At 39.4% G+C, this 24153-nt stretch overlaps 1 protein-coding gene across 1 annotated transcript in view; it reads left to right on the top strand.

Moving 5' to 3' along the window:
- GADL1 (glutamate decarboxylase like 1) overlaps positions 1 to 24153 on the top strand; it is a 130186-nt gene that overhangs the window by 5775 nt on the left and 100258 nt on the right. The window contains exons 2-5 of the mRNA XM_032784160.2: positions 15690 to 15862; positions 16753 to 16879; positions 19385 to 19475; positions 21095 to 21201. Coding sequence (XP_032640051.1) covers positions 15690 to 15862; positions 16753 to 16879; positions 19385 to 19475; positions 21095 to 21201 — 498 coding nt within the window. The remainder of the gene's footprint in view (positions 1 to 15689; positions 15863 to 16752; positions 16880 to 19384; positions 19476 to 21094; positions 21202 to 24153) is intronic.

Genomic DNA, 24153 nt, shown 5'->3' with positions numbered 1-24153 from the left:
ACAACCTAGCAAATGCAGCAGAAGTTAAGGTTGCCTGGTAGTTTGACCAGAGTAAGGACTGAAAGATAAATCCCTATCTTTGTCTTAAAATCTCATTTGACGAGAGACATGCCATCATATGTTATCATTTACTTGCAAGAAAAGAAACATATTTGCAAAAAATCAAGATAGCATAGAATAAAGCCATTATACATAAATACATGCAAACGTCATTAAAATTTTAAAGATTTTTCTCAGCATTTAGAGAATGTTTAGTAAGATAGCTTAACTTGACATTTGAGAAGCATGATAAATAATGTCTTATTTGATTAAGATATCTTGTCAATTACATAGCTAGAAATTGTCATAATACACTGGGAATCTTATTGCACATTAACTCTTGTTCTTACTGCTTATTTGACAATTTATATTTCATATGCCTGAATTCCTTCCTGCTTAATGTAAGCTGTCTTCTTATTTGAAGGGCATTTAGATTTCCATCAGCATTTACAATGTTTAAATATGAAACGTGGAAAAATTGAAATACACAGACTTGCATTTATGTTCTTTTTAAATATTCAGATGTAGCACAGTAACTTTTTAACATTTATCCAAAATATGCATAGAGAACATTTTTGCTTGCAACTTTGCAATAACAAAAAAAAATGTTAACTTTTCAGCAACTCTTTTTGTTTGATCATTTGCAGTCGGACTGCAGAGGTTGTTGGAGGCAATTGTTTGTAAAGCAGAAGAATTGGCCATTTAAGAAGAATTGTCTGGACACAGTCAACTTGTGCCAATATTTCTGTTTGGGTTTTTTTTGCCCTCTGTGCACATGGGTATCTCTTATTAGCAATAATGGGAGTTTATAGATTCCCCCCTCCATGTGTGTACATGGAGAGAATCTTAGAGATAAGAAAGAAATAATTGGAGATATACCAATCTCCTAGAACTGGAAGGGACCTTGAAAGGTCATCAAGTCCACCCCCCTGTCTTCACTAGCAGGACCAATTTTTGCCCCAGATCCCTAAGTGGCCCCCTCAAGGATTGAACTCACCCTGGGTTTAGTAGGCCAATGCTCAAACCACTGAGCTATCCCTCCCCTCTCTATACACAAATGCAAGGAGAATGGAGAATACGCAGGAAGAACTGGAAGTATTAGTACATAAGCTACAATATGACCTAACTGGTGTCACAGAGACTTGGGCTAAGTCTCATGACTGGAATATTGGTATAGAGGGGTTCAGGAAGCTTGTTCAGGAAGAACAGGCAAGATAAAAAGGGAGGAGGTGGTGGATTATGCATCAAGAACATACGCTTGTTCTCAGGTCCCGAAGGAGGTGAGAGGCAGACCAGATGAAAGTCTCTGGGTAAAGATAAAAGGGGGTTGGGGGTGGAAAGTTAGGGTGATGACATAGACCATCAAATCAGGAAGAGGAGGTAGATGAGGCATTTCTGGAACAAAATAGCATAAAGATCCAAAAACACAAGCCCTGATAATAATGGGGGACTTTTAACTACTCAGACATCTGTTGGAAAAGTAATGTAGCAAAACACAAAATTTCCAGTACATTTGTGGAATGTATTGGGGACAACTTTTTGTGTCAGAAAATGGAGGAAGTAACCAGGGTGACAGCCATTTTAGACTTGATTCTTACCAAGAGGGAGGCATTGGTAGTGAAAGTGGAAGGCAGTTTGAGGGAATGTGATCATAAAATGGTAGATTTTGTGATTGTAAGGAATCAAAGGGGTCTAATTCTACTTCGAATGCACGTGCATCACTGAGTTAAGTGCACGCGTGAAGAGAGGAAAATGTAATGAGAGCCCAACAAGAAGTAAATAGATACTTAAAGGCAGAGACAATTTTAGTGTCCCCAATTTTAAAAATATGCTTATAGAAAATTCAAATTTTTTGTTAGTAGGGAACCGGCTTCTCAAACCTAGAGTAGGCTCATTTTTCGCTAATTACCTGTTTTTTTAGTAAATGTTTTTGATTATTGTTAAGGCTGTCGAGCAATTAAAAATAATTGTGATTAATCATGCGATTAAAAATTTTATTGTGATTAATCTTGCCATTAATTGCACTGTTAAACAATAATAGAATACAATATAATTTAAATATTTTTAGATGTTTTCTACATTTTCAAATATATTGATTGCAGTTACAACACAGAATGCAAAGTATACAGTCCTCATTTTGTGTGTTTTATTACAATTATTTTCATTGGAAAAAACACAAATAGTAGTTTTCAATTCACCTAATACAAGTACTGTAGTGCAATCTCTTTATCATGAAAGTTGAATTTACAAATATAGAATTATGTACAAAAACCCCCTGCATTCAAAAGTAAAACAATGTAAAACTTCAGAGCCTAGAGTTTTGCATTGTTTTGTTTTTGAGTGCTGGTATGTAACAAAAAAACTTTAGAACTACAAGTCCGCTCAGTCGTATTTCTTGTTCAGACAATCATTAAGACAAACAAGTCTGTTTATATCTGCAGGAGATAATGCTGCCCACTTCTTGTTTACAGTGTAACCTGAAAGTAAGAACAGGCATCTACATGGCACTGTTGTAGGCAGCATCACAAGATATTCACATGCCAGATGCTCTAAAGATTCATATGTCCCTTCATGCTTCAACCACCATTTCAGAGGACATGTGTCCATGCTGATGATGGGTTCTGCTTGATAATAACCCAAAGCAGTGCCAACTGATGCATGTTCACTTTCATCATCTGAGTCGGATGCCACCAGCAGAAGAATGATTTTCTTTTTTGGTGGTTTGGGTTCTGTAGTTTCTGCATCGGAGTGTTGCTCTTAAGACTTCTGAAAGCGTGCTCTGCACCTCATACCTTTCAGATTTTGGAAGACACTTCAGATTCTTAAACCTTGGGTTGAGTGCTGTAGCTACCTTTAGAAATCTTACATTGGTACCTTGTTTGCATTTTGTCAAATCTGTTCTTAAAATGAACACATGCTGAGTCATCATCTGAGACTACTATAACGTGAAATATATGGCAGAATGCGGGTAAAAAAGAGCCAGAGATGTACAGTTCTCCACCAAAGAGTTCAGTCAGAAATTTAATTAACACATTTCTAGCACGTAAATACATTGCAATACCGGCTACAAAAGTCTCATGCAAATGCCTGTTTTCACTTGCTGATGATTCTGTAAATAAGAAGTGAGCAGCATTATTTCCTGCAAATTTAAACAAACTTGTTTGTCTTAATGATTGGCTGAACAAGAAGTAGGACTGAGTGGACTTGTAGGCGCTAAAGTTTTACATTGTTTTGTTTTTGAGTGCAGGTATGTAACAAAAAAAATCTGCATTTGCACTTTCACTATAAAGAGATTGCTGTACAGTATTTGTATGAGGTGAATTGAAAAATACTACTTCTTTTATCATTTTTACAGTGCAAATATTTGTAATAAGAATAATAGTATAAAGTGAGCACTGTACACTTTGTAGTCTGTGTTGTAATTGAAATCAACATATTTGAAAATATGGAAAAACATCCAAAAACATTTAATAAACTTCAATTGATATTGTTTAATGGTGTGATTAAAACTGTAATTATTTGCGATTAAATTTTTATCACGATTAATTTTTGAGGTAATCATGTGAGTTAACTGCAATTAACTGAGAGCCCTAATTATTATGAAAAAATTTCTAAATGTGGGCAAGCAACAATCAAACAGATTTGTTTGTTTTTTTTGAAAATCACAGGATCATATGTGTATTTTGAACACCATCAAAATTACTAGGTATTGGTAGTCCTTGCTGAGCAAAAAAAATTTTATTTATTGAGATAGCAATAACTATATGGAGGGGTCAGCTAAGTGGTGGTCTGTTAATGCCTTGGCTATCTCATAATATCCCTCTGCTTGCCCTAGGTTTGTGTGCACTACCCTTATCTCAGCAGCCCAGTCTTGTGCAATATTGGGCTTCCTCATATAGGTGTGATTCCTCTCTACTGAAAAATGGAAAGGTCTTACCAGGCGTGGTTCTTTCCTTTGATGCTTCTTCCCCGCCCCTACCTATGTGATCTGTCTTGCCAATGTTTCTCAATGTGTCTTTCATATTGACACTGTCGGTCTTCTGAAACCTCTTTTTCTATCAAGCACTACTCAATCATACAGTGTTGTTGCTGTCTTTGAAGCGAACATACGGTGTTACAGAGTTAGGAAACTTGGCAACAACAGATCATATATAACTGATGTTCATGTAATACAATGCAGAAGCTGACCTGAAATGACAAATTATGTAGCAATCAGAATGGTCAAGAAAAAGCTGCATTCTCACTGCCCATGAGCAGCTGGGAAAAATGTGAAAGGTAGGTCACAGGTACAGGAGAGTTGTGTACTACCTATAGCTGTGGCCCCCTTTTCAGCTGGCTTGAACCATGTGATCTCGGTCCAGCCAGCTGATGATTTTTAGCATGCATGACACTCTTGGCTCTAGGTTACTATGACCCCTGACTTAGGCTACTATGACCCTAAATATCTCTCTCCCTTGAGGGTAGTTTGGGTCTGGCTGGGAGCCATTCATGCGCACTGTCACTCATTGATCCTGCCTCTTGAAGTTCTGGGAGAGGTACTGCCAAAAACACACATGTATGCTAAATAACTTTAAAGCATAGCTGGCCCTATGCAGGGTAAGATCTATGGAGTCCTGCTGGGGTCCCAACCCATGACTGTGCCCTGCTTGTCAGACCAGCAGTGTTACTGGTGTAATGCAGTTGGAAGACTGAAGTTGTGAATTCTAATCCCGGCTCTGCTACTGACCTGCATGTGTGACATTGTTTCTATTTTTGGAAATGGGAAGAGAGGCACAGAAAGGCAGCTCCATTATGATTATTTGTATACAGTGGTCACAACTGAGATTTGGGTCCTAATTGTGGGTTATGCACTCTACATATACACAGTAAGAGATAGTCCCTGCCACCAAGAGTTTACAATCTTTGTAGATATTATAGGTAAAGGTAAAAAAAGGTATATATTATCACCATTTTACACATAGCGTATTGACGTGGAAAGATTAAGTCATTTGCCCAAGGTCATCCAGGAAGTCTGTGGTAGAGCTGATATACTTACCTTTCCTAGAGGAGTTTTGTGAAGGTAATGTAGTTAGTGTAAGGACTAAGATCACCACTGTCGTCAGACGCTCCTGGTGTGGTGCTCTGCTCTGTTCAATGTTGATGTCAATCAGCTGCATGTGTGTGCTCCCTCTGTGTGCTGTCCCAGCTCTGCACAGATTGCTGATACAGCAGACCCCGAGAGAACCCCCAGTGACCACAGACTCTAGTAAGATATGAAGGTACTTCGGCCAGGTTTATTGTCAAACGAAGTACAGTAATAGTTCCCTCTAGACTTTACAGGACATACTACGATTATGTGCCCCCAGGCAATGGACTCAGCTCAGTTAGTGGTGGGACTTTCCACTGCCCCCTAGGCTGGATAAAGACATCCACTCAGAGATGCATTCTTATACAGAGGTACAAACAAGTTACACATCACTCCTGACATATTGAGGTGCAACCCCTCTACATAGTAAGGTGCCGCCTCTCATCTTGTACATGTTGGTTCGAAAAAAACGACTCTATCCATCATATTACCCTTTTGGCCCTGTCATTGGGATGGATCAGCTTGTTCCTTGTTATCTGTGTGGAATGTTCCAGTATCAGTGTGTCCTGGTACTGTTTATATACTTCTGGTATCCAATACGCTATATAGGTATATGTTTATGCAACATCAGCCCTTTCCTTGCCAACTTCCGTGAGCAGGGCTTGCCTCTGGCTTACAGTTTAATTTTGCTTTATGGTTAGCAAAGTCTTGACCATTACTTTAGTTCAGGCCTTAGGCCTCATACCGGGCCTCTGATACCAAGGGTTTATGTTTCAGTGCCTCATCTTACTACAACCACTGTTAAGATGTACTTTGTTGAAGCAGAAATTTTGTCAAAAGTATACTATGAATGAATTTAAAAAAAAAAAAAGGTCAGGAAACAGACTTATTTTGGCTTCAACTGAATTCATAAAAAATAACCACACAGAGAAGAAATTTGAAGTTTCCTGATAATTATATACTTCTACATTTTAACTTGTGTTGGTTAATGCATGCTGTTTTAGGAAATGACTGCTTCCTCAGCTGAATTTGCAAAGATTGGTGTGTAAATATGTTTTTTAATCAAAAAATAGTACAACACTTGCATAAAATTAAAGGCTGTCATGCATTGCTTTTAATATCATGTGGGAAGACCTCCATTTAAAAGGACCTATGTCCAGTTTTTCCCTTGATGTTCCAGTGAATGGCAGAGGAGTCAGAGGGCATTTCTGTAGTTGTTTTGGGACCAATGGATTGGAACAACCATCAAATTTTAGCTATTTGATCATGTTATGGACCCGAAAATATCATGTGCAGTAAAATATTCATTGTTAATGTGACCATTTTTAATTTACATAAGAACCAGTTTATGTCTGTTATACTCACTACATCGTTTGCAGATATTAAATATGAGAACATGTAAGCAGGCTGCGTCTCATTGGGGTCAGGGAGTTAGGATTTCTATTTCATATTCAGCACTGGCCATTTCTCAGTTTCAGTTTAAGATGAATTCCAATTTTCTTCAGCCTCTTTTCCTAATTGGAAATATTACAGCATGAATCACTCTTTCAATTACTTAGCTGGAACATCAAAATGTCATTCTTAACATCCACTCCTGAGTTGCAGTGTAAAACCCTGCTACTTTTGTTTTTGGTTATTTTTGGTTGATGGTTTTTATTTCATTTTTAAGATGTCCTGCTTGTACTGTCATGCTTAGTAAGCACTCGGTGGGCAGGGTGGTTGGGCAGAGGCATAATGCTTTATAAGCATTCCCACTCGGACTGCATCTGTTCAGTATTCTGGAAACAACTAGGGGCAGGACGTGGCTCCTGATGAGGCTGCTTCGTGTCAGTCTGCACGTACATTGCTGCCTTAGCTGTCTGGCCACAGATTAGCCAGCAGAGAGGAATTTTTGAGTGGCATATGGCTGGCATAGCCATGTCCACGTCATCTCCTCCTAACCCTTCCTGTCATGTGGGGCAAATCAGGTATGTGGGAGGGTAAAAAGGCTTGTTCAAAGCATAGTCGAACTTCAGCGATTTCCATCTACTGGAACAGGGACCATTGCAGCCAGGCACAAGTTAGTGTAGCCCAGAGGCTGTACTATCCTACATCCAGGGCAAGTTGGCTTCTTGCCAACTTTGGGATTTGGGTGTGGTAAAAGAGGTCTACAGCACCTCAGGCTCTGCACCATAAGGTTCACCTTTGCATTATTACAAACCTGGGGCAATTATGTGCAGTGCTAGTCTCTAGCTATGTGAGAGCATTTCAAAGGCAAGCACCCTGTCCATGCTCTCTTTCCTCAGGCCATGTCCCCTTCACCAGCAGCAGGGAGGAGATGTGGTATAGGAGCCACTATGCCAACTACAATATTAGAGGATTTCCTTTGCAATGTTATGGGGCCGGAGTGGTGTCATACAGCTGCTTTGGTGCCCTGGGTGGATCACCCAAGTGCAACTTGATAAGCGCTGTATGAGGGATTCTGACAAACTTTTCATCTGTCATCTTTAGCTGTTCCTTCATAGCAGGCCTGAGAAATGTGTTTACCACAAAACAATATATTTTGCCTTATCACTGGACAAGTTTTACTTTAATCATGGACATTTACAAAGAAATTATATAAAAAAGTCTATATCACGAATGAATTCCCTGGCATACATAACAATGATAATATAGCACAGCATAGATGAAGTTCTAATATTATAAAGCGCAGCATGACAATAACAACAAACCAGTGTACACTGGAAGGCGGACAGTTCAAAATTGAATTTGTCCATTTGTTTTTAATTCATTTCATACAAAAGATGCAGAATACTTTTGGAGGGAGTACTAGCAGTTAGTATTTAATACAAGAAAGAATTTTACAATTTTGAAAGGTTGAATCCATGATTTAAAATTATAATCTATTTAGGATGAATGCAGATGAAGTTAGCGAAATGAATGTTACAATTTGTGATTTACTCTTTTAGGTCAAATCTCGCTCTCCTTACTCACTTAGTCATGAGACTATTTTATGAGCAATCTGAGCAGGATTTGGTGGTTTATATTTAGATACAAGCTGTGTGCCTCACAGTGCAACTTCTCACCCATCCCCCCTCTAGTTCTGTGTCTCCTGTAAGTAGTAAATCTCCCCAGGACGTTTTATTCTACTCAGATAAATGCTGTTAGAATGTGTCAAGCACAAGGCTCTAGTTTCGTTTTGCAGAGTGAGAATACAGCAGCAAAGATTTTCTATTTTATGGAAACACAGGATCACATGTTTAACTGTTAATAAGGCTTGCATAGTGAAAAAGATGGTAACGTCAAAGAGTATTTTGTTGTTGTGTGTATTGTTTCAACTTTAGGTGCTCACATTTTCTGCTTTCTTTTGAGGAAAATAATATTGATCATAAAAATTGAATGTTGGTTTGAAAATATTAAGCTTTTGAGGTAGAACATTGTACTTTCAGAATGAAATGTCAGAATTATGTGCTTGATCCTGCTCCCACTGAAGCCAATGGCTAAATCCCCAGTTGCCGAATCAGGCCCTCTGTTTGTCACAGGCCATCTTGAGCAGTCAGTAATCCTTAATCTCAGATTTAGAGCACTTCTGTTTGCTAATGTTTTGGCATTGCTTCTAGCCTTGAGCCATTTACCTGAAATTGCACTTGCTGCTGGTGTACTTTGTGTGCCTTTTCTCTGACTCAGCTTAGAATGCTGCGTCCAGCTTTTAAAATGCAAAACAAATCACTATCACACCATCTGTAGATCATGCGCTTATTATTGCATAAGACGCATATGGGGGAAGATGCTGTTTTAGCATGTGAGCTTCATGTGAAACACAAAGGACTTCCTTAGACCCAGTGTGTGTGTGTGTGTGTGTTTAAAACTCAGTTGTTTAGAAGGGGCTTTGAAAGGCCACTAGAAATACACAATAAAGTAATGCTATTTTGACCATGATATTTGGAATAGTCTCTAAAAGGAAAAGTACAGTTAAAAGCTTTAGGTCTTCATACAGTTTAAAATGACATTGTTGGCTTTGAGGCTTGGAGAAACGGGTATTAAGAGCACACAATTTAAACCAGCTACCATGTCATTTTAAAGTGAAAACTAAAGGTTGCTCAAAGTCCAGTATTGCCAATCCAGAACATTTTTAAAAAAAGCATGAATTGGGCCCCCAAAAGTCAAAGTAAGGTCCTACTAAATTCTCAGTCCATTTTGGTCAATTTCACAGTCAGAGGATTCTAAAAATAGTAAATTTCATTATTTCAGCTATTTAAAGATGAAATTTCATGGTGTTGTAAGGGTCCTGACCAAAAAAAAAAGGATTTTGGTGTGGGAATCGCATGGTTATTGTAGGAGGGGTTGGGGCACTGCTACCCTTACTTTTGCGCCATTGGCGGCAGCGCAGCCTTCAGAACTGGGCAGCTGGAGAGCAGCAGCTGCTGGCAGACAGCCCAGCTCTGAAGACAGAGCCGCCGCCAGCAGCAGGACAGAAGGAAGGGTGGCATGGCATGGCATGGCATGGTATGGCCACCCTTCCTTCTGCACTGCCGGTGGTGGGACGCTGCCTTCGGAAGTGGTCACTCGGCAAACAGCAGCTACTCTCCAGCCACCCAGCTCTGAAGTAATCACAGAAGTAAGGGTACCAGTACTGCAGCCCCCCTACAATAACCTTGTGACCCCCCAGTAACCCCTTTTGAGTCAGGACTTCCAAATTGAGAAACGCTGTTCTCTCCCGTGAAATCTGTATAGTAGAGGGTAAAAGCACACAAAAGACTAGATTTCACAGTCCGTGACGCATTTTTCATAGCCGTGAATTTGGTAGGGCCCTAGTCATAAGCTTTGCTTAAAAATTGTGAGATTTAAAGAAAAAAGTTTGGGGGTTTTCCTGGACTTTTGAACTTCTAGGGTACATTCTGGTCACGTTTTCACGCTTTGCTCTGTAACCACGAGGGATACAATTTACTATAAAAATCTTAAAAATTGAAATCTCAGATTCTCATGTCAGAGTAGCGGCTGGGGCTTAAAGTAAAACATCATTTTTACAGCAAGTCTTTCAATATTTGTAAGAGTCACAATACTTGAAGTCCACATTTTGGTCTGCAAAACTCAAACTCAGCCAACACAGAAAATGTGTATATTTAGGGCCAAATTCTGCTTTTGGGTGCAAAAATTTGTGGTTCCTATTAATTTCCACTGAAACCACATCCATATGGTATATTCCAGGCTAGAATTAGGCTCAGAGGCCAAAGTGGAAGTCTATAGCCACAAGCTATTGAGAAATTGATTGAGTAAATGGAGAGCATGTTGTTCTCCAGACTAATTTAAAAATGTACTGAGGGCCAAGTCCTAACCTCCTTACTCAGTGCTTAAAGAAGTAAACTCACATTTAAATGAATGGGAATTTACCTGAATAAGGACTGATATCCCCTGCAATCTGCACATAAGTCTAATCCTTTCTGTGAGGGTGGAGAAAGAAGCAGGAAGGAATCAGCTGTCTCCACAGCATTATCCTCTGCCCCAGGATCTGCAAATATCTGTTTGGGGACCGGTAACCTGTCAGTGCAGAAAGGCAAGGCTGGGAGAACACCTCTGTTACCTTACAACCAAACCCATGGGAAAGTTAGTGCAGAACAAGGCTGCACTAACTTTTCTGCAGAGCCCCATGAGGGGTTGTTCTAAGGGCAATAGAAGGTGAGGAAGTCCTGGCAGCATGTCTCCATTTGGGCTAGGAGATCTGAGGTGGGCCTGATTCAGCAGCACAAGGGTAGCGTCGTGGCTTTGGCACAGCCTCTGTCATCCAGGCCTGTCAAGAGAAATTTTGGGCCACGGTACATCATGTTTTCTGGGGCTCCAACTCCTCCCTTTTCGCCCCAGTTATAGATTGTTCTGAGGGGCCTCAGTACAATTGCCCCTCACCCCCTTCTCCACTGTTCATCAGCCCTGCTGACATCTGCAAGTTCTGGGAACAGAACAGGAACTGTCTCCCCTCCCTCACTTCATTTTTTCTGCTTGGAGAAAATCCTATTCTCCCAAAAGAGCAATCTGGGGGAAACTTTGCAATAGCTGGCATCTGAGCTATACAGGTGGTATGCCTCCCTTTTGTGGCCTTCTCAAATCCTAGCCCCAACCCCAGCCCCTGGTCTGTAGATCTAAATGAATGGTGCTGTCTGTGTCACTCATAGCATCTGTGGAAGAGAGAAGGACAGTATTTTCCTGTGTGTGTGTAAATTCTGTTAACATTTAAGGGGGTCAGACATACGTCAAAGGGAGAACTGAATCTAAATCCAAAAATAGTCCCTAATTCCCTGTTCAGTGTGCCCAAAGAGCAGGTAGGTGTCTTCCCATTCCTCACTAAACCCAGATCCTGCAAATCTTTTGAAATCTATTAACTTTGTTTTCATAGAGAAAAAACTCAGACTTTTTAAAGCTGGACATTGTGTACAATGCTCCTGCTGAGCTGTGCTCTAAGGGAAGATGGGAATTGACCTATGTGGCTTTCAGCTGAAGAAGAGATGGAATATTACTTGCCTGTTAGTAAGGTTCTCTGTTGGATCTACAAGAGAACATGTATCTTTTTATTAAGTTTGGTACAAGAGGGCATTTTATCAACCTAAATTTACCAATTAAGAGTCATATTCTTCCCTCAGACAGTATTAAAAGTAAAAATAATACTTTTATAGATGCACATATTAGCTTCCATTAAAGTTGGCAAGTTCATAGGAGGACTGACTGGCCACTTCAGGTCAGAATTTAATCTTATTTGTCCTAATAATGAGAAGAAAATTGAGTAGCTACTTTGTGCCTGCAGAAAGTTAATGTCATGGGATTGAAAGGATTTCTTTATGGGCCTACAAATTGCATCCATATTTCTAGGGTATATTTTATATTTCTTTTGCTTCCTCCATGTGGGAATGTGAATTGTGACTGATATCTGAAGTGAATGTGCTTCATGCTGTCAAGCAGCATGCTGGAAATAGGCAGTCATTTATTTAGGCCAGCGTGAAAGGTCACATGTTTGCTTCTGCTGGGAAGTGCAGATAGGAGCAAAAAAGAATTAAAAATGGACAGGAGAGTTAAAAAAATGTGAAGAGGGAGAGTGGTGCTGCCACAGTTTGCTTCCCCACTCCACAGAAGCCTAGACAAGCCCCTCTATGGCAATAATGCGGCATCCTGGCTAGAAAGCTCTTGATTGTGCCTGAATGGGACCAGTGAACACCACCTCTTGTAACTCAGTGGTTATTCGCACATAAGTTAATGTGATCCCTTGCAGCATTCACTTTTGTGCCATGCCTGTAGTTTCATTGTCACTTTGGAGAGGACTTTTTGATTTTACAGGGATAAGCAAGAGAGCCAATGATAGCACTGCTCCTTAAGGAGCCAAATTGTTGATGGGATCATGGAGCAATGTGTAGGAGCAGCTCCTTTGTGGAGCCAGAGCTTTCTTTTCTAGAGATTCCTTCAGTAATATGTAATGATAAAATCCCTCAGGAAATGGGCTGAATTAATGTCTCTGGTTTTAAGCCAGTGTTTCTGCATTTATGTCACCGGAATTACTTACGATTTATATAGATTCAAGATCAAAATCAAGTCCAGACTGATGGACTTGACCTTGGATTTTCTTGCTTTTTTGTTTTGTGTGATTGGAGACAAAATAATCATAAGGGATCTATAGAGTAAAGATTTAGCCTAATACGTCATGGACAGGCTTGGAAGGATTGATTTTTTTTTTTTTTTTTAATTGGTAAATGCTGGTAAACGTTTATTTCACTGTATATGCACAAAATGATGAACAAATATATTTGATAAAAATTTACAGATAGGCAAAATAAGAAAAATGCTGCTTGCAAAGTTACTGAAGTTTCATTTAAGTTTGATTTAAGGATATTTACTTTGTATATTTTGACGTGTGATGTCATCCCATTTTAATGATGACAAAGCTTTAACTTTTTGAATCTTCTAGTTTACTGTCATTAAACACCCCTTAATTTCCCCAAAATTGTCAATATTGAAATTCATAAAAATAGTGAAAAAATGTTTAAAAATAAACATCAATATTATTTGTTGAAATTATGAAAAAAATAAAAAATTGAATTTTGTCAAGATTAATAATGGGATATCATTGCATAAATCAACTTCATGCCCTACCGTTCCTTCTCATGGTAAAATCAATAGTGGAAGGGCTAGCAAACTCAGAAAACCTGGCAGAATTTTTCTCAATACTTCCTACATGTGGAAGAGGGCTGGGTGCTGAGAGGTGAAGATGCTATACTTTGCCTGTCTCTCTGACTACCTCATCCCTTTTTCCCCTTCACCTTCAGACTCAAGAATGTGCAGTCTACAATCTTTACCCCAAGTTCCTCTCCCCCAACTTCATCTTAGATCCCCCTCAAACCAGATTTCTGTCCTCTCCACTCCACCAAAACTGTTCACATCAAGGTCCCTTATGACTTCTTCCTACTCAAATCTCAGGGTCTCCACTTCATTCTCATTTTTCTTGACCTCCTTGCTGCATTTTGATAGTGCTAACCACTCCCTCCTGCTTGAGATACTGTCCTCTTTTGCCCTATTGAAGTACTGGGTCGCCTGCCACATCTCTGGCTGTACTTTGTGTCTCATTTAGTTAGTAGTCTTCCCCTCCATCACTTTCCAATGGGAGTTCCCACAGGGCTCTGTCCTAGACCCTCTCTTCACTCTGTGCTCCCTATCTATGAGCAACCTTATCACATGGCTTTAATTACCATTTCTGCACCCATGAATAGCTGCAGAACTACCTGTCCACTTCTGGCCTGTCTTTATCTGTTCAATCTAACATATCAGCCTATTGCTCTGACATCTCCTGAATGTGTCACCGTCCACTTTATGCGCATCTCAGCCAAAATTGGACTCCTGGTCTTCTCTCATGAGATAAATAAGTGAAGTAGGTAAGTAGATGCCTTAGTCAGCTAGTTTCCTAATGATATAAAAGCAGTGTGGCTTCAGGAAAAATCTATACGAGGGGATGATGACAAGGGCTTTGTGGATCACCTCAGGAAGTGCATCCATTGTATAGGGTGGTAGGGAAGAAAGCATTGAGATGGTTGTGGGAGAAGTGGACAAGAAAGATACGGCATCATTGAAGAACAGATCAGATGTGGGGTGATATGATGAGATCAGGGGAGGAGTAGAGTTGGGAAGAGGCTTTGACAGCAATTGCGAGAAGCTTGAACTTGATGCAGTAGAGAAGGGGGAGCTGGTGGAAGAATTGAAGGAGAGGGAAAATGGTGGTGTGGTCAGAACAATCAGGCTAGACGTTGGGAGGGATGGAGGGAGTTAGGAGTGTAAGGATGCTGGAAATAATGCTGGGAATTTCTCCATGAGGAAAGAAAAAGGGCTGAATGGTGGAAGAAAGGTCAGAGGAGAAAGAAACCTAGTGTGCTTAATATGGAGCTAATAAGCCAGGTGCTTGTCACCTCCCACATCTTTTTTTATTTCAGGCTTTGTGCTCTTCAGGGCAGAGACTATGTCTTCCTCTGTATACTATGACCAATTCTGTGCCCACGGTTCAAGAAAAATGTTGATTATTTGGAGAGGGTTCAGAGAAGAGCCATGAGAATGATTAAAGGATTAGAAAACTTGCCGTATAGTGAGACACTCAGAGTTCAATCTGTTTAGCTTCACAAAGAAAGAGTTAAGGGCTGACTCGCTTAACTTATAAGTACCTATATGGGGAACAAATATTTAATAATGGGCTCTTCAATCAACGGGCAGAAAAAATCCAATGGCTGGAAGTTGAAGCTAGTCAAATTCAGACTTCAAATAAGGTGTACATTTTCAGTGGTGAGAGGACTTAACCATTGGACCAATTTATCAAAGTTTGTGGTGGCTTCTATATCGCTGACCATTTTAAAATGAAGGTTGGATGTGTTTCTAAAAGATCTGCTCTAGGAATTATTTTGGGTAAGTTCAATGGCCTATGTCATACAGGAGGTCAGATCAGATGATCATAATGGTCCCTTCTGTCTGTCTAATCTAAAAATTAATGAAATTAGATCACTTCTATTTTTAAAGCTGTTCCCTTCCTATTCTAGGGTCTAATTTTGCATTCTTAATGCATGCAAAGATCCATGGCAATTGTTTCCCTAAGGACTTCATTAATTACACTGGGCTATGTGTACAGAGTTTAATACATTGTCAGTAGTGAGAGATTGCTTTTTTCCAGCTTATGATTTAGCTTCCGTGGCTCTCAACCTTTTCAGACTACTATTCTCCTTTCAAGAGTCTGACTTGTCTTGTGTACCCCCACATTTTACCTCACTTAAAAACTTACAAAATCAGACATAAAAATACAAAAGTGTCACAGCACACTAATACTGAAAAATTGCTTACTTTTTTATTTTTACCATATCATTATAAAATAAATCAGTTAGACTATAAATATTGTACTTACATAGTATACAGAGCAGCATAAACACATAATTGTCTAGGAAATTTTAGTTTGTGCTGACTTCAGGAGTGCTTTTATGTAGCCTAGGCAAATATCTGAATGAGTTGATGTACCCCCAATGGTACATATATCTCTGGTTGAGAACCACTGATTTAGCTGCTCAGGCATCACTTTAACCAAGTTGTATTTCTTTTACAGTTGATAGTAATAAACAGGAAATATTCCAGAGGACGAAGAATGCTGTCTTGGTGAATGGTGTCATTCTGAATGGCCCGATAACAGATTCAAAAGCAGGAGAAAAATTTGTAGAAGATGCCTGTAAGATCATAATGGAAGAGGTCATACAGAAAGCTGCTGATGTAACAGAGAAGGTAAAGCCTTGGAATCAGTTTGAAAATATATTGTAATAGATATGAGTGATTAAAAACTTTAGTTTTCCAAGACAGCTGAGTTTTATAGCACATAAATGGCATTGAACTTGCTTTTAGTGTGTGGTTAGGTTTTGAAATAAAATATAGCTGTCTGGATTTTAAAATATGGCGTCATGAAACCTTTTAATAACATAATTAAATTAAATTAAAATATACATTTGCAAGAAAATGTTTCCTACGTTACTTTGAAATGCCATTTTTTTTGTCTTGGGGCCAAATTTACCCTTGAGTTTGCTGAGCCTGCAAGAGCATTTGTGTCAGAGACAGATTCAACCCTGAGGAAGGGTGGCTATGGTACCACTGGAGGAGGGCAGCATTACAGACTTGTCTGGGTTCCATAGTGCACTTATTTGCAGAGGCTATTTGAGAGAGGTGCTGGACAGGTAGGCCTTGCCCATTTGTGGGCTGCATGAGCCAGCTCCATGCCCCTGGCACAACAGCATTTGAAGACACTGGGATTTCATGGGGGTTGCTGAAGGCAGAATTTGGTCTACAGGTTTATTATGCCTAAAAAAGATATACAAAGCAGAAGCAACTCATCTTGGTTTCCAGATTCCAGGTTGAGTTTGCAGCTCCAGCAGTTAGAAAAATAATCTTTTTGCTTTTAACCATAACAAGTTTGAGCAGGGAGTTCCTGAGACACAATAAAAATAGGATCCCATGAGGCCATTTTTACAGAGTTGCTGTTGAGAGTGTGCTGCACTTTTAAGTGCAATTTTCTTACTTTGGAAACCATTACATTACAGAATCCATTGGTGAGTGAGGTTATATTACCATAACATTGGTCTTCACCAACATGTATTAATTGCTGGCATTTCCCCCATCATTAGGTTTGTGAATGGCAGCCTCCTGAAAAACTGAAAAAACTTCTCGATCTGGAAATGAGGGATACTGGAGAGCCCCATCAGAGACTCTTGCAACTTTGCCAGGACATTATTCGATACAGCGTCAAAACTAGTAGGAATTTGAGTTCTAATTGTGTTACCTTATTACCTTCAAAAACTCTGAAGTCAGGGTATTTTCTCCTAAACTTTGTTACCCTTCAGGAAACAAGGTGACTTTTTGCTATGTCAACATTTTCTACGTGCCTGTAACCATATGAAAGCGTATGAATGTTTTCATTGGCTGTTCTATAGCTGTTTGCGTAAATGCTGGCATAAGTAATTCTTCTCTCCTTCATATCTAGTCCTTATTGTAAAATGAGAGTATCATACCTGCCAAGCTACCTGGATCCTCACAGTGATCAGATGGATTTCTGAGAGGGACTAAAATCTGTATGATGACATTAAAAAACCCTGCGAGGGATTACCATTGATGTTAATGGGAGACTCTGCTATTCTAAAGTCTCTTGAAAGACACCTTTGGCCTCTAGACAGGTATGGAATATGATATAACAATTTACCAAATCAGGCAGGAGAAAGACCTTTATGAATCCCCAACACCTTTGCATAGGACTTCCTGCTGTCTGGTTGGTGAATAGTGATGTCATAGTCACTGCCATTTAATGCAACTAAGGCAAGGTTAAGTCAGCCTGTTGGTCAAGAATGGCACTGCGTTTACTGTTAACCTATAGCAACCAGTCTGTTTGCAAAAGGAAAGTCAAAACCTTCATGCATGCTTTAAATCACTTTTTAAATGTAATCAAGTGACTGAGTGTGGTATATACTGGCCATTTCACAAGTGGATACAAATTTCACCTGGAGCATAATCCTGCTACGTGCTGAGTATCCCCTTGTAAAATTCTAGTCAGCCCCAATTCCTGCTCAAGACAATGGGGGATGAGTGCTCAGCATTTCAGAAAAGGCACCCAGCACCTTGCAGGATTGACCCCAGTCAGGTAACCTTGATGAAAAGCATTCTGTATAACCAAATATCAACAGAAAGAAATGAGTAACATCTGTTTAGGAAATAGGGTGGTGTATCAAAAGCCTAGTTCAAATTGCAGAAGCATAGCTACATATCCTACACTCACAGTGTATTTCAGAAGGTGTGAAGGACGTTTGATATAAATTACTGGGTATGTTTCCTGCTAAAGATGCTGTTGTTACAGAATAAAAAAATAATTTTGAGAGTGAGCATATGTTTTTGAAGAACACAGAAATTAGCAGTGCTTATCTGAAGAGTCGCATGCAATATTAATATGCAGAAGTCATTACAATGTCAGTGGAATATATTATCTTCATTTTGTAATTTTTCTTTACATTTTCATTTGTTGCACTGTGCCACCTTAGAAAATGAATTAAATACAAAAGCAAGATGCACAAGTAATGTAACCCTAACTATAAAAGCTACCAAAAGCTTCAGATTTAAGGCTTCTAGTCTGTCATGAATTCACCCTGTTTTATAATACCTAGTTACAATGTGGTGAACTATAATCCAGATGGTAGCGGACCCTGAACTGAATTGATTTTATGATGAAAACTTTTAGATTACTTTAACATAATTTCTCTTTATTGTTATATATTTAACGGTGCAGCACCCCCAAATGGTGCCACTTAAATTAAGGTAAAAGACAGTTTCTCTCTTTCTCTGTATCTCAGAAATTCTGGTAAAAGAAAGAAACACAATTTTTAAAAAGGAAACATTTAGAAAAGCATTTCCAGAGAGGCTGGCTCTTTAAAGTAATTTAACAGGGAAATTAAAAAACAAAAACTTCCCCACAGGTTGGCAGGGAGGAGTATGAAAGACGAACATTGATGGGGTAAATGAAAATTATCTATAATATCATTCCATTTGTGTTCAAATCCTGCTTGCAGTACTCACCTGAATAGTCCAACTCACACAAGTAGTCTCACTGCAATATGAGAAATGACCAATGAGAATTGGACAATTATATCTTAAATAAGTAAAGTTCAGTGCAGGATTAAAATGGAAAGTGAAATTTAGGAAGTCAAATGTAGAGTGCAGAGTCAGACTGCCCTCAGCTCCTGCCTCACAAGATGAGTCTGTACGTGTCAATTCTAGAACTGGTCAGAAAATGGTGATTTTTTTTCAGCAGAAAATATAAATGAAAATGAGAAATTTTTTGTTAAAATTTTCAGTGGAAATTTTTTTGGGGCGGGGGGTCAAAACTGAAACTGGTACTTTCTATGAAAGTTTTTGTTTAAACTAAACCAAATTTTCCTTCAGAAGTTTCAGCAGGAAGTTTTCAAGCAGTCTTAATAACTTCACCCCTATGAAGAAGGCCAGCAGGAGGCATAGGTGCTATTTAAGTCCCACTTACACCTTGTTTGAGCACAGTTACAAATTTCACCCTTTGTGAAAAGTTTGGCCAATCTGGGGAAAGAAAAGAACATCACAGGGACACTAAAGGGATAATCAAGTAAAATGCTGCTGTTGGGCCATGTAGTATGTTTTAATCTATATACCTGCATCCTGTGGTCATGCAGTAGAGATGCTGTTGTGTTTATTTTTACTTGTGAAGTATACTGGAGAACTTATGTTTCATTTTTAAATCTGCAGATCATCCAAGATTTTTCAATCAGTTGTATGCTGGTATTGATTATTACTCTTTAGTGGCTCGTTTCATTACAGAAGCATTAAACCCGAGTGTGTAAGTGTATCTCTTTTGTACTCATTGAGATGACCCTGGAACACTATAGTAACATTCCAGATTTTTTTAAAATTATGAATATCCACTTCAGGTTTCTGTTTACAGTAACACAGAGGACTTTTAGCAGGAAACTGGGGATAATAACAGAGTTTGGTTCTGTATCACATAACCATATACTTCAACAGAAACTTGGCCAAGCTGTTGGAGCCTTTTTCAGTCTGTGGGTCTTAATTTAGGAGTAAAGATCCCCCACTGAAGGGCTTTTGTTTGTCATCCCTTTTACCTGTAAATTTATTCTTATTTAGGGGATCTAGATATGCTATTTAGATATACTTTTAAAAACAAACTTATTCAGATAAAGTCTGTCCTCTCAATAAGCAGGACTTTGATCTCACTTCCATCAGTATAAATCCAAGGTAACTTCAGTGGTGGTGTTTGGGATTTATGCCATTATAATGGAGATCAAATATGCTCCCAGGTGTTCAAGGTGCAGCTAGTACAAATGTTATTTTTTGTTTTCATAGTGTTTGTTTGGTATGAAGTGTTTAAATGGATTCATTTTTCTTTCTTAGCATCCCGAAGTTATATGCCCTTAAATAAACTTTTCCCATTTTGGGACTGATATTTTAAAGCTGATCCAAAGTTAGGACTGATGTTAGCTGAACTGTTGTAAGCATGCTCAATGGAGTCCTTCAGTCACCTTCAGTATTTGCTCCACATAGTATTAAGTATGGGCACCACAATGAATTTGCACAAATGTTGTATATGTATATGTCCAAGCAATACGGGGAAGATAAAACCGAAGTCTACGGTCCAAGTACGATTGCTTCAGGTAGGGAGAGCTTTCAATGTTTTGAGTGCCAAACTACAGAAGCAACAGGAGCTCCTACAGTTCAGCACCCACAAAAATTTGTCCAGTTACATTCATGGATGTTATGTTTTCCATACACATTTTCAACCTGAGTGACTTCTGTTTTTGATGAAGAGAGTAACACACTAAAAAAAGTACAAAAGTAAAGTCTCCATGAGAGAGCACAGTGTGTGTATCTTCTCTGAAACAGTCTGCACTGAACTGAACACAAATGGCTTCCTGATTGGGGAGGCAGATGTAAAGGTGTAGTAAACAAAAGGATAACTTACATAAAATGGGTAATTATCCCCAGTAGTGTATGGTTTTGGTAGTTGTTATTCACTTAATCTGAGTCAAATGACTGAAATCCCTATGCATTGCTTTGAAAATGTAAAGGTCAGTGTCATGATGCTGTTAGGAACAGAGTAAATTGACATACTGGATTAGACCTTTGGTATATTGAAATCCAGCACCAGAGGCTTCAGAGGAAGGTGCAAGAAATCACACAGTAGATTGATGTGGGATAAACTGCCACGGAGGGAAGTTTCCTCCTAACCCCATAGTTAGAGATTAGCTTAAACCCAGAAGCATGAGATTTTATCTTCCTCTCAAAACTTTTTTTTATCATTAACATTATAAATTCTGGATATTCTTATCTATATAAATCTCCAGTCCCTCTTTGAATCTTGCTAAATTCTTAGTCTCTGATGTCTTGTGACCATGAGTTCTGTAGTCTATTGCCAATCATGATACTTCTATATTTATTCAGATATACATATGAGGTGTCCCCCGTGTTTTTGTTAGTGGAAGAAGCAGTCCTGAAGAAAATGATTGAATTCATAGGCTGGAAAGAAGGTGATGGCATATTTAATCCAGGTAAGAAAACAGCCTTCCATCTTCTGAATTTCAAACTAACCTATAGAAACTGCAGAAAACTACAGATTAAGAATTTTTTATTATTTAGCATGTCTAGTGTACTCAAAAAAGCATGCAAAATCAGATGACGCAAGGACTTTTAGCTTTTAATAAAGTTATTTTACCCAAGCTTCTAGACCAGGGGTGGGCAAACTTTTTGGCCTGAGGGCCGCATCAGGTTTCATGAATTGTATGGAGGGCTGGTTAGGGGAGGGATTCGTGGCCCACCCCCCACCTCTGTGTTGCCCGGCTGGAGCCTGGCCACGCCCTTGCCGCCGCCACACAGGACAGAGAGCAGCTGAGGCTGGGCTCTGAACCTGTGCTGCCCCAGGAGCTCACAGCCCTGCCGCCCAGAGCACTGTGGCAGAGCAAGCGAGCTGAGGCTGCGGAGGAGAGGGAACAGCAGGGGAGGGGCTGGGGGCGAGCCTCCTGGGCTAGGAGCTTGGGGGCTGGACAGGACTGTCCTGCGGGCCAGATGTGGCCCGCGGGCCATAGTTTACCCACCTCTGTTCTAGACCATCATAATAAAAATTCTGTGAATCTGTACAGTCACATGAAATGAAAGCAGCTGTATGGCTCAATTAACAAAAAATTGCACAGAATGAATTTTAGAGCCCCTTGGTATTGGAGCTCACCCAGTTCTCTTTAATATCAACCGTAAGATCACCTTCAGTGACCTGAGTGGGCAGCAGTGTCATAAACAAATAGCTAAGGGTTAATGTCTCTTTCACCTGTAAAGGGTTAACAAACAGTGACCTGCAACACCTGACCAGAGGACCAATCAGGAAACAAGATACTTTCAAATCTCAGTGGAGGGAAGCCTTTGTGGTTTTTGGGTTTTGCTTTGTTCTAGAGTAGAGGTGCAACCAAGTTTCTGCCAACCTCCCTGCTACAGTCTCTTACATATTCAGAATAGTGAGGATTGAGTAAAAAGGCTGTTATAGTCTTTTGATTGTTTCTGTATTTGCAACTGTGTATCTGGCTGGTAGAGTTTAATGTGTATTTGGCTGAAAGTATTTTAAATTGTGTTTCTGTTGGAGAAGGCTTTTCTCCATTGTCTATAAGCTGAAAGACCCTGTAATATTTACCATCTAGATTACAGAGAGACTTTACTTTTTTCTTCTTTTTTCACTATAAATTGATTTTATAAACCTGTTAGATTTTTTCCCTGTGAGGCTAGGAAATTGAGTCTGACTTACAGAAATTGCGGGGAAGAAAGCATAAATTTGCCTCTTGTTTTTAGATTCACAGCTTATCGTATTTGCTCTGTGAGGAGAAGAGGGTAGAGTGAAGCCTCTTTTAAGAATTCAGGATTGGATCACGTATCTCCAGTAACCCAGGGAGGGAAGCTCAGAAAGCACTGTGAGGGAAAGAGTTTACTTCCCTTGTGTTAGGATCCAGGGGGTCTGGATCTTGGGGGTCCCCAGGGAAGGTCTTGGGGAGACCAGAGTTTATCAGGCACTCAGAGTCCTGATTGGTGGCAGGATATCAGATCTAAGCTGGTAATTAAGCTTAGAGGATTTCATGCTAGTACCTCATTTTTGGACTCTAAGGTTAAGGCTGAGGAAAGTATACTATGACAAGCAGTCTCAGGCTCCAGTTATCTGTCAGTATGAGCTAATCTACTCAGACTGAATTTGGAGTAAGACTGCGCCATTTAAAGTGGTCATAGTTTCAGAGGCCCACAAGTGCTTTACAAAATACATTGAGCAGGAGGTCTCCAAGCAATGTATTAGCTGTTATGGGCCACATTGTATAGTTTACTTAGAACCTGGCACTGAGATGTGGGGTGAAGTTGTACTGCCTCAGAGGGTGATTGTGCCTCTGGAGCATGTAGGAGGGGTGCATATACCGCACCATCCTGCAGTGCTCCCTTCTGTACGGCTGGCCAGCTCCACTGACTGCTATGAAGGGGACAGCCTTTGAGCTGGTTGTCAGTCCCTAGCATAGGGCTGTGTTTGTGCATGTTCCTTGTGCAAGATGCCTGACCCATGCACCCACACGAAAGTCAGGCACAATGCAACCTGCATTTTACATCTTTATATCAGTGTGTATCATGTACAACTTGTGCTCATCCAGCACATTTCCTGAAGGCCATTCCTGGTTACTCTTCTCTTCTGCCAGCATCTTTATAACTATCTGCATGAAAGCCAGTCAATGGTGTGACCGGGTACTCCTCTGTGTACACTGCCTACATTTTAGGTGTCAATGTTTATTTTAGTAGGAGTGACTTGAGCAAACTCCTTTTGGTGTGATACTGTTTTGAAATGATATGAGCAGGTAGACCATGAAATATTTCTGGTTAAATTTTTTTAAAGGCTAAATTTTAATACCCTTTTTGTTTTGTTTAAAAAGTAGCAATATTGTCAATTTATTTCAGCTACAGGTGCACAGGGAGAATGGAATGTAACAATTTATTCCCAAAATCTTTCTGTACCGAATTATTAGCATCAAGATACCAAGCTGTAAGATTCTCCAATCTGCTTCCTGTGAAAAAGAAGCAAATGTTAAAATATAGTTAGTGGAAGGGATGAGAAGTAGTTAATGTATCCTACCAATAAGTGGTATAAAAGTAAATTAACCATAATTAAAGACATTGGAAATTTGTGGGAAATTATACCAAATTTGTGGATTTTTTTTTGTCCTAGATTCTGTGCATACTTTTAGAAAAACCTCTGGCATATTCTGCAGATTTTTTTTAAAGCAAATTTACTCAAAATATATCTGAGGACACTAAAAGGTTCTTTAGTACATTAATTGTATCATTATTTTCTAGTTTCCATAAAACTGAATTTTTATATAAGCCAGTCTTGCCTCTAAAAAATCCCATCTGTTTCTTTGAGCTCTTCCATTTCCCTTCCAGATCTTCTCCCAGAGATCTTCTGTTCCTTCCAGTTCCTCCTAATTGTCTCT

This window comes from Chelonoidis abingdonii, chromosome 2 (genome assembly GCF_003597395.2).
Source record: "Chelonoidis abingdonii isolate Lonesome George chromosome 2, CheloAbing_2.0, whole genome shotgun sequence".
In the NCBI taxonomy this organism is placed as follows: domain Eukaryota; kingdom Metazoa; phylum Chordata; order Testudines; family Testudinidae; genus Chelonoidis; species Chelonoidis abingdonii.
This window is presented reverse-complemented; position numbering and strand designations above follow the sequence as displayed.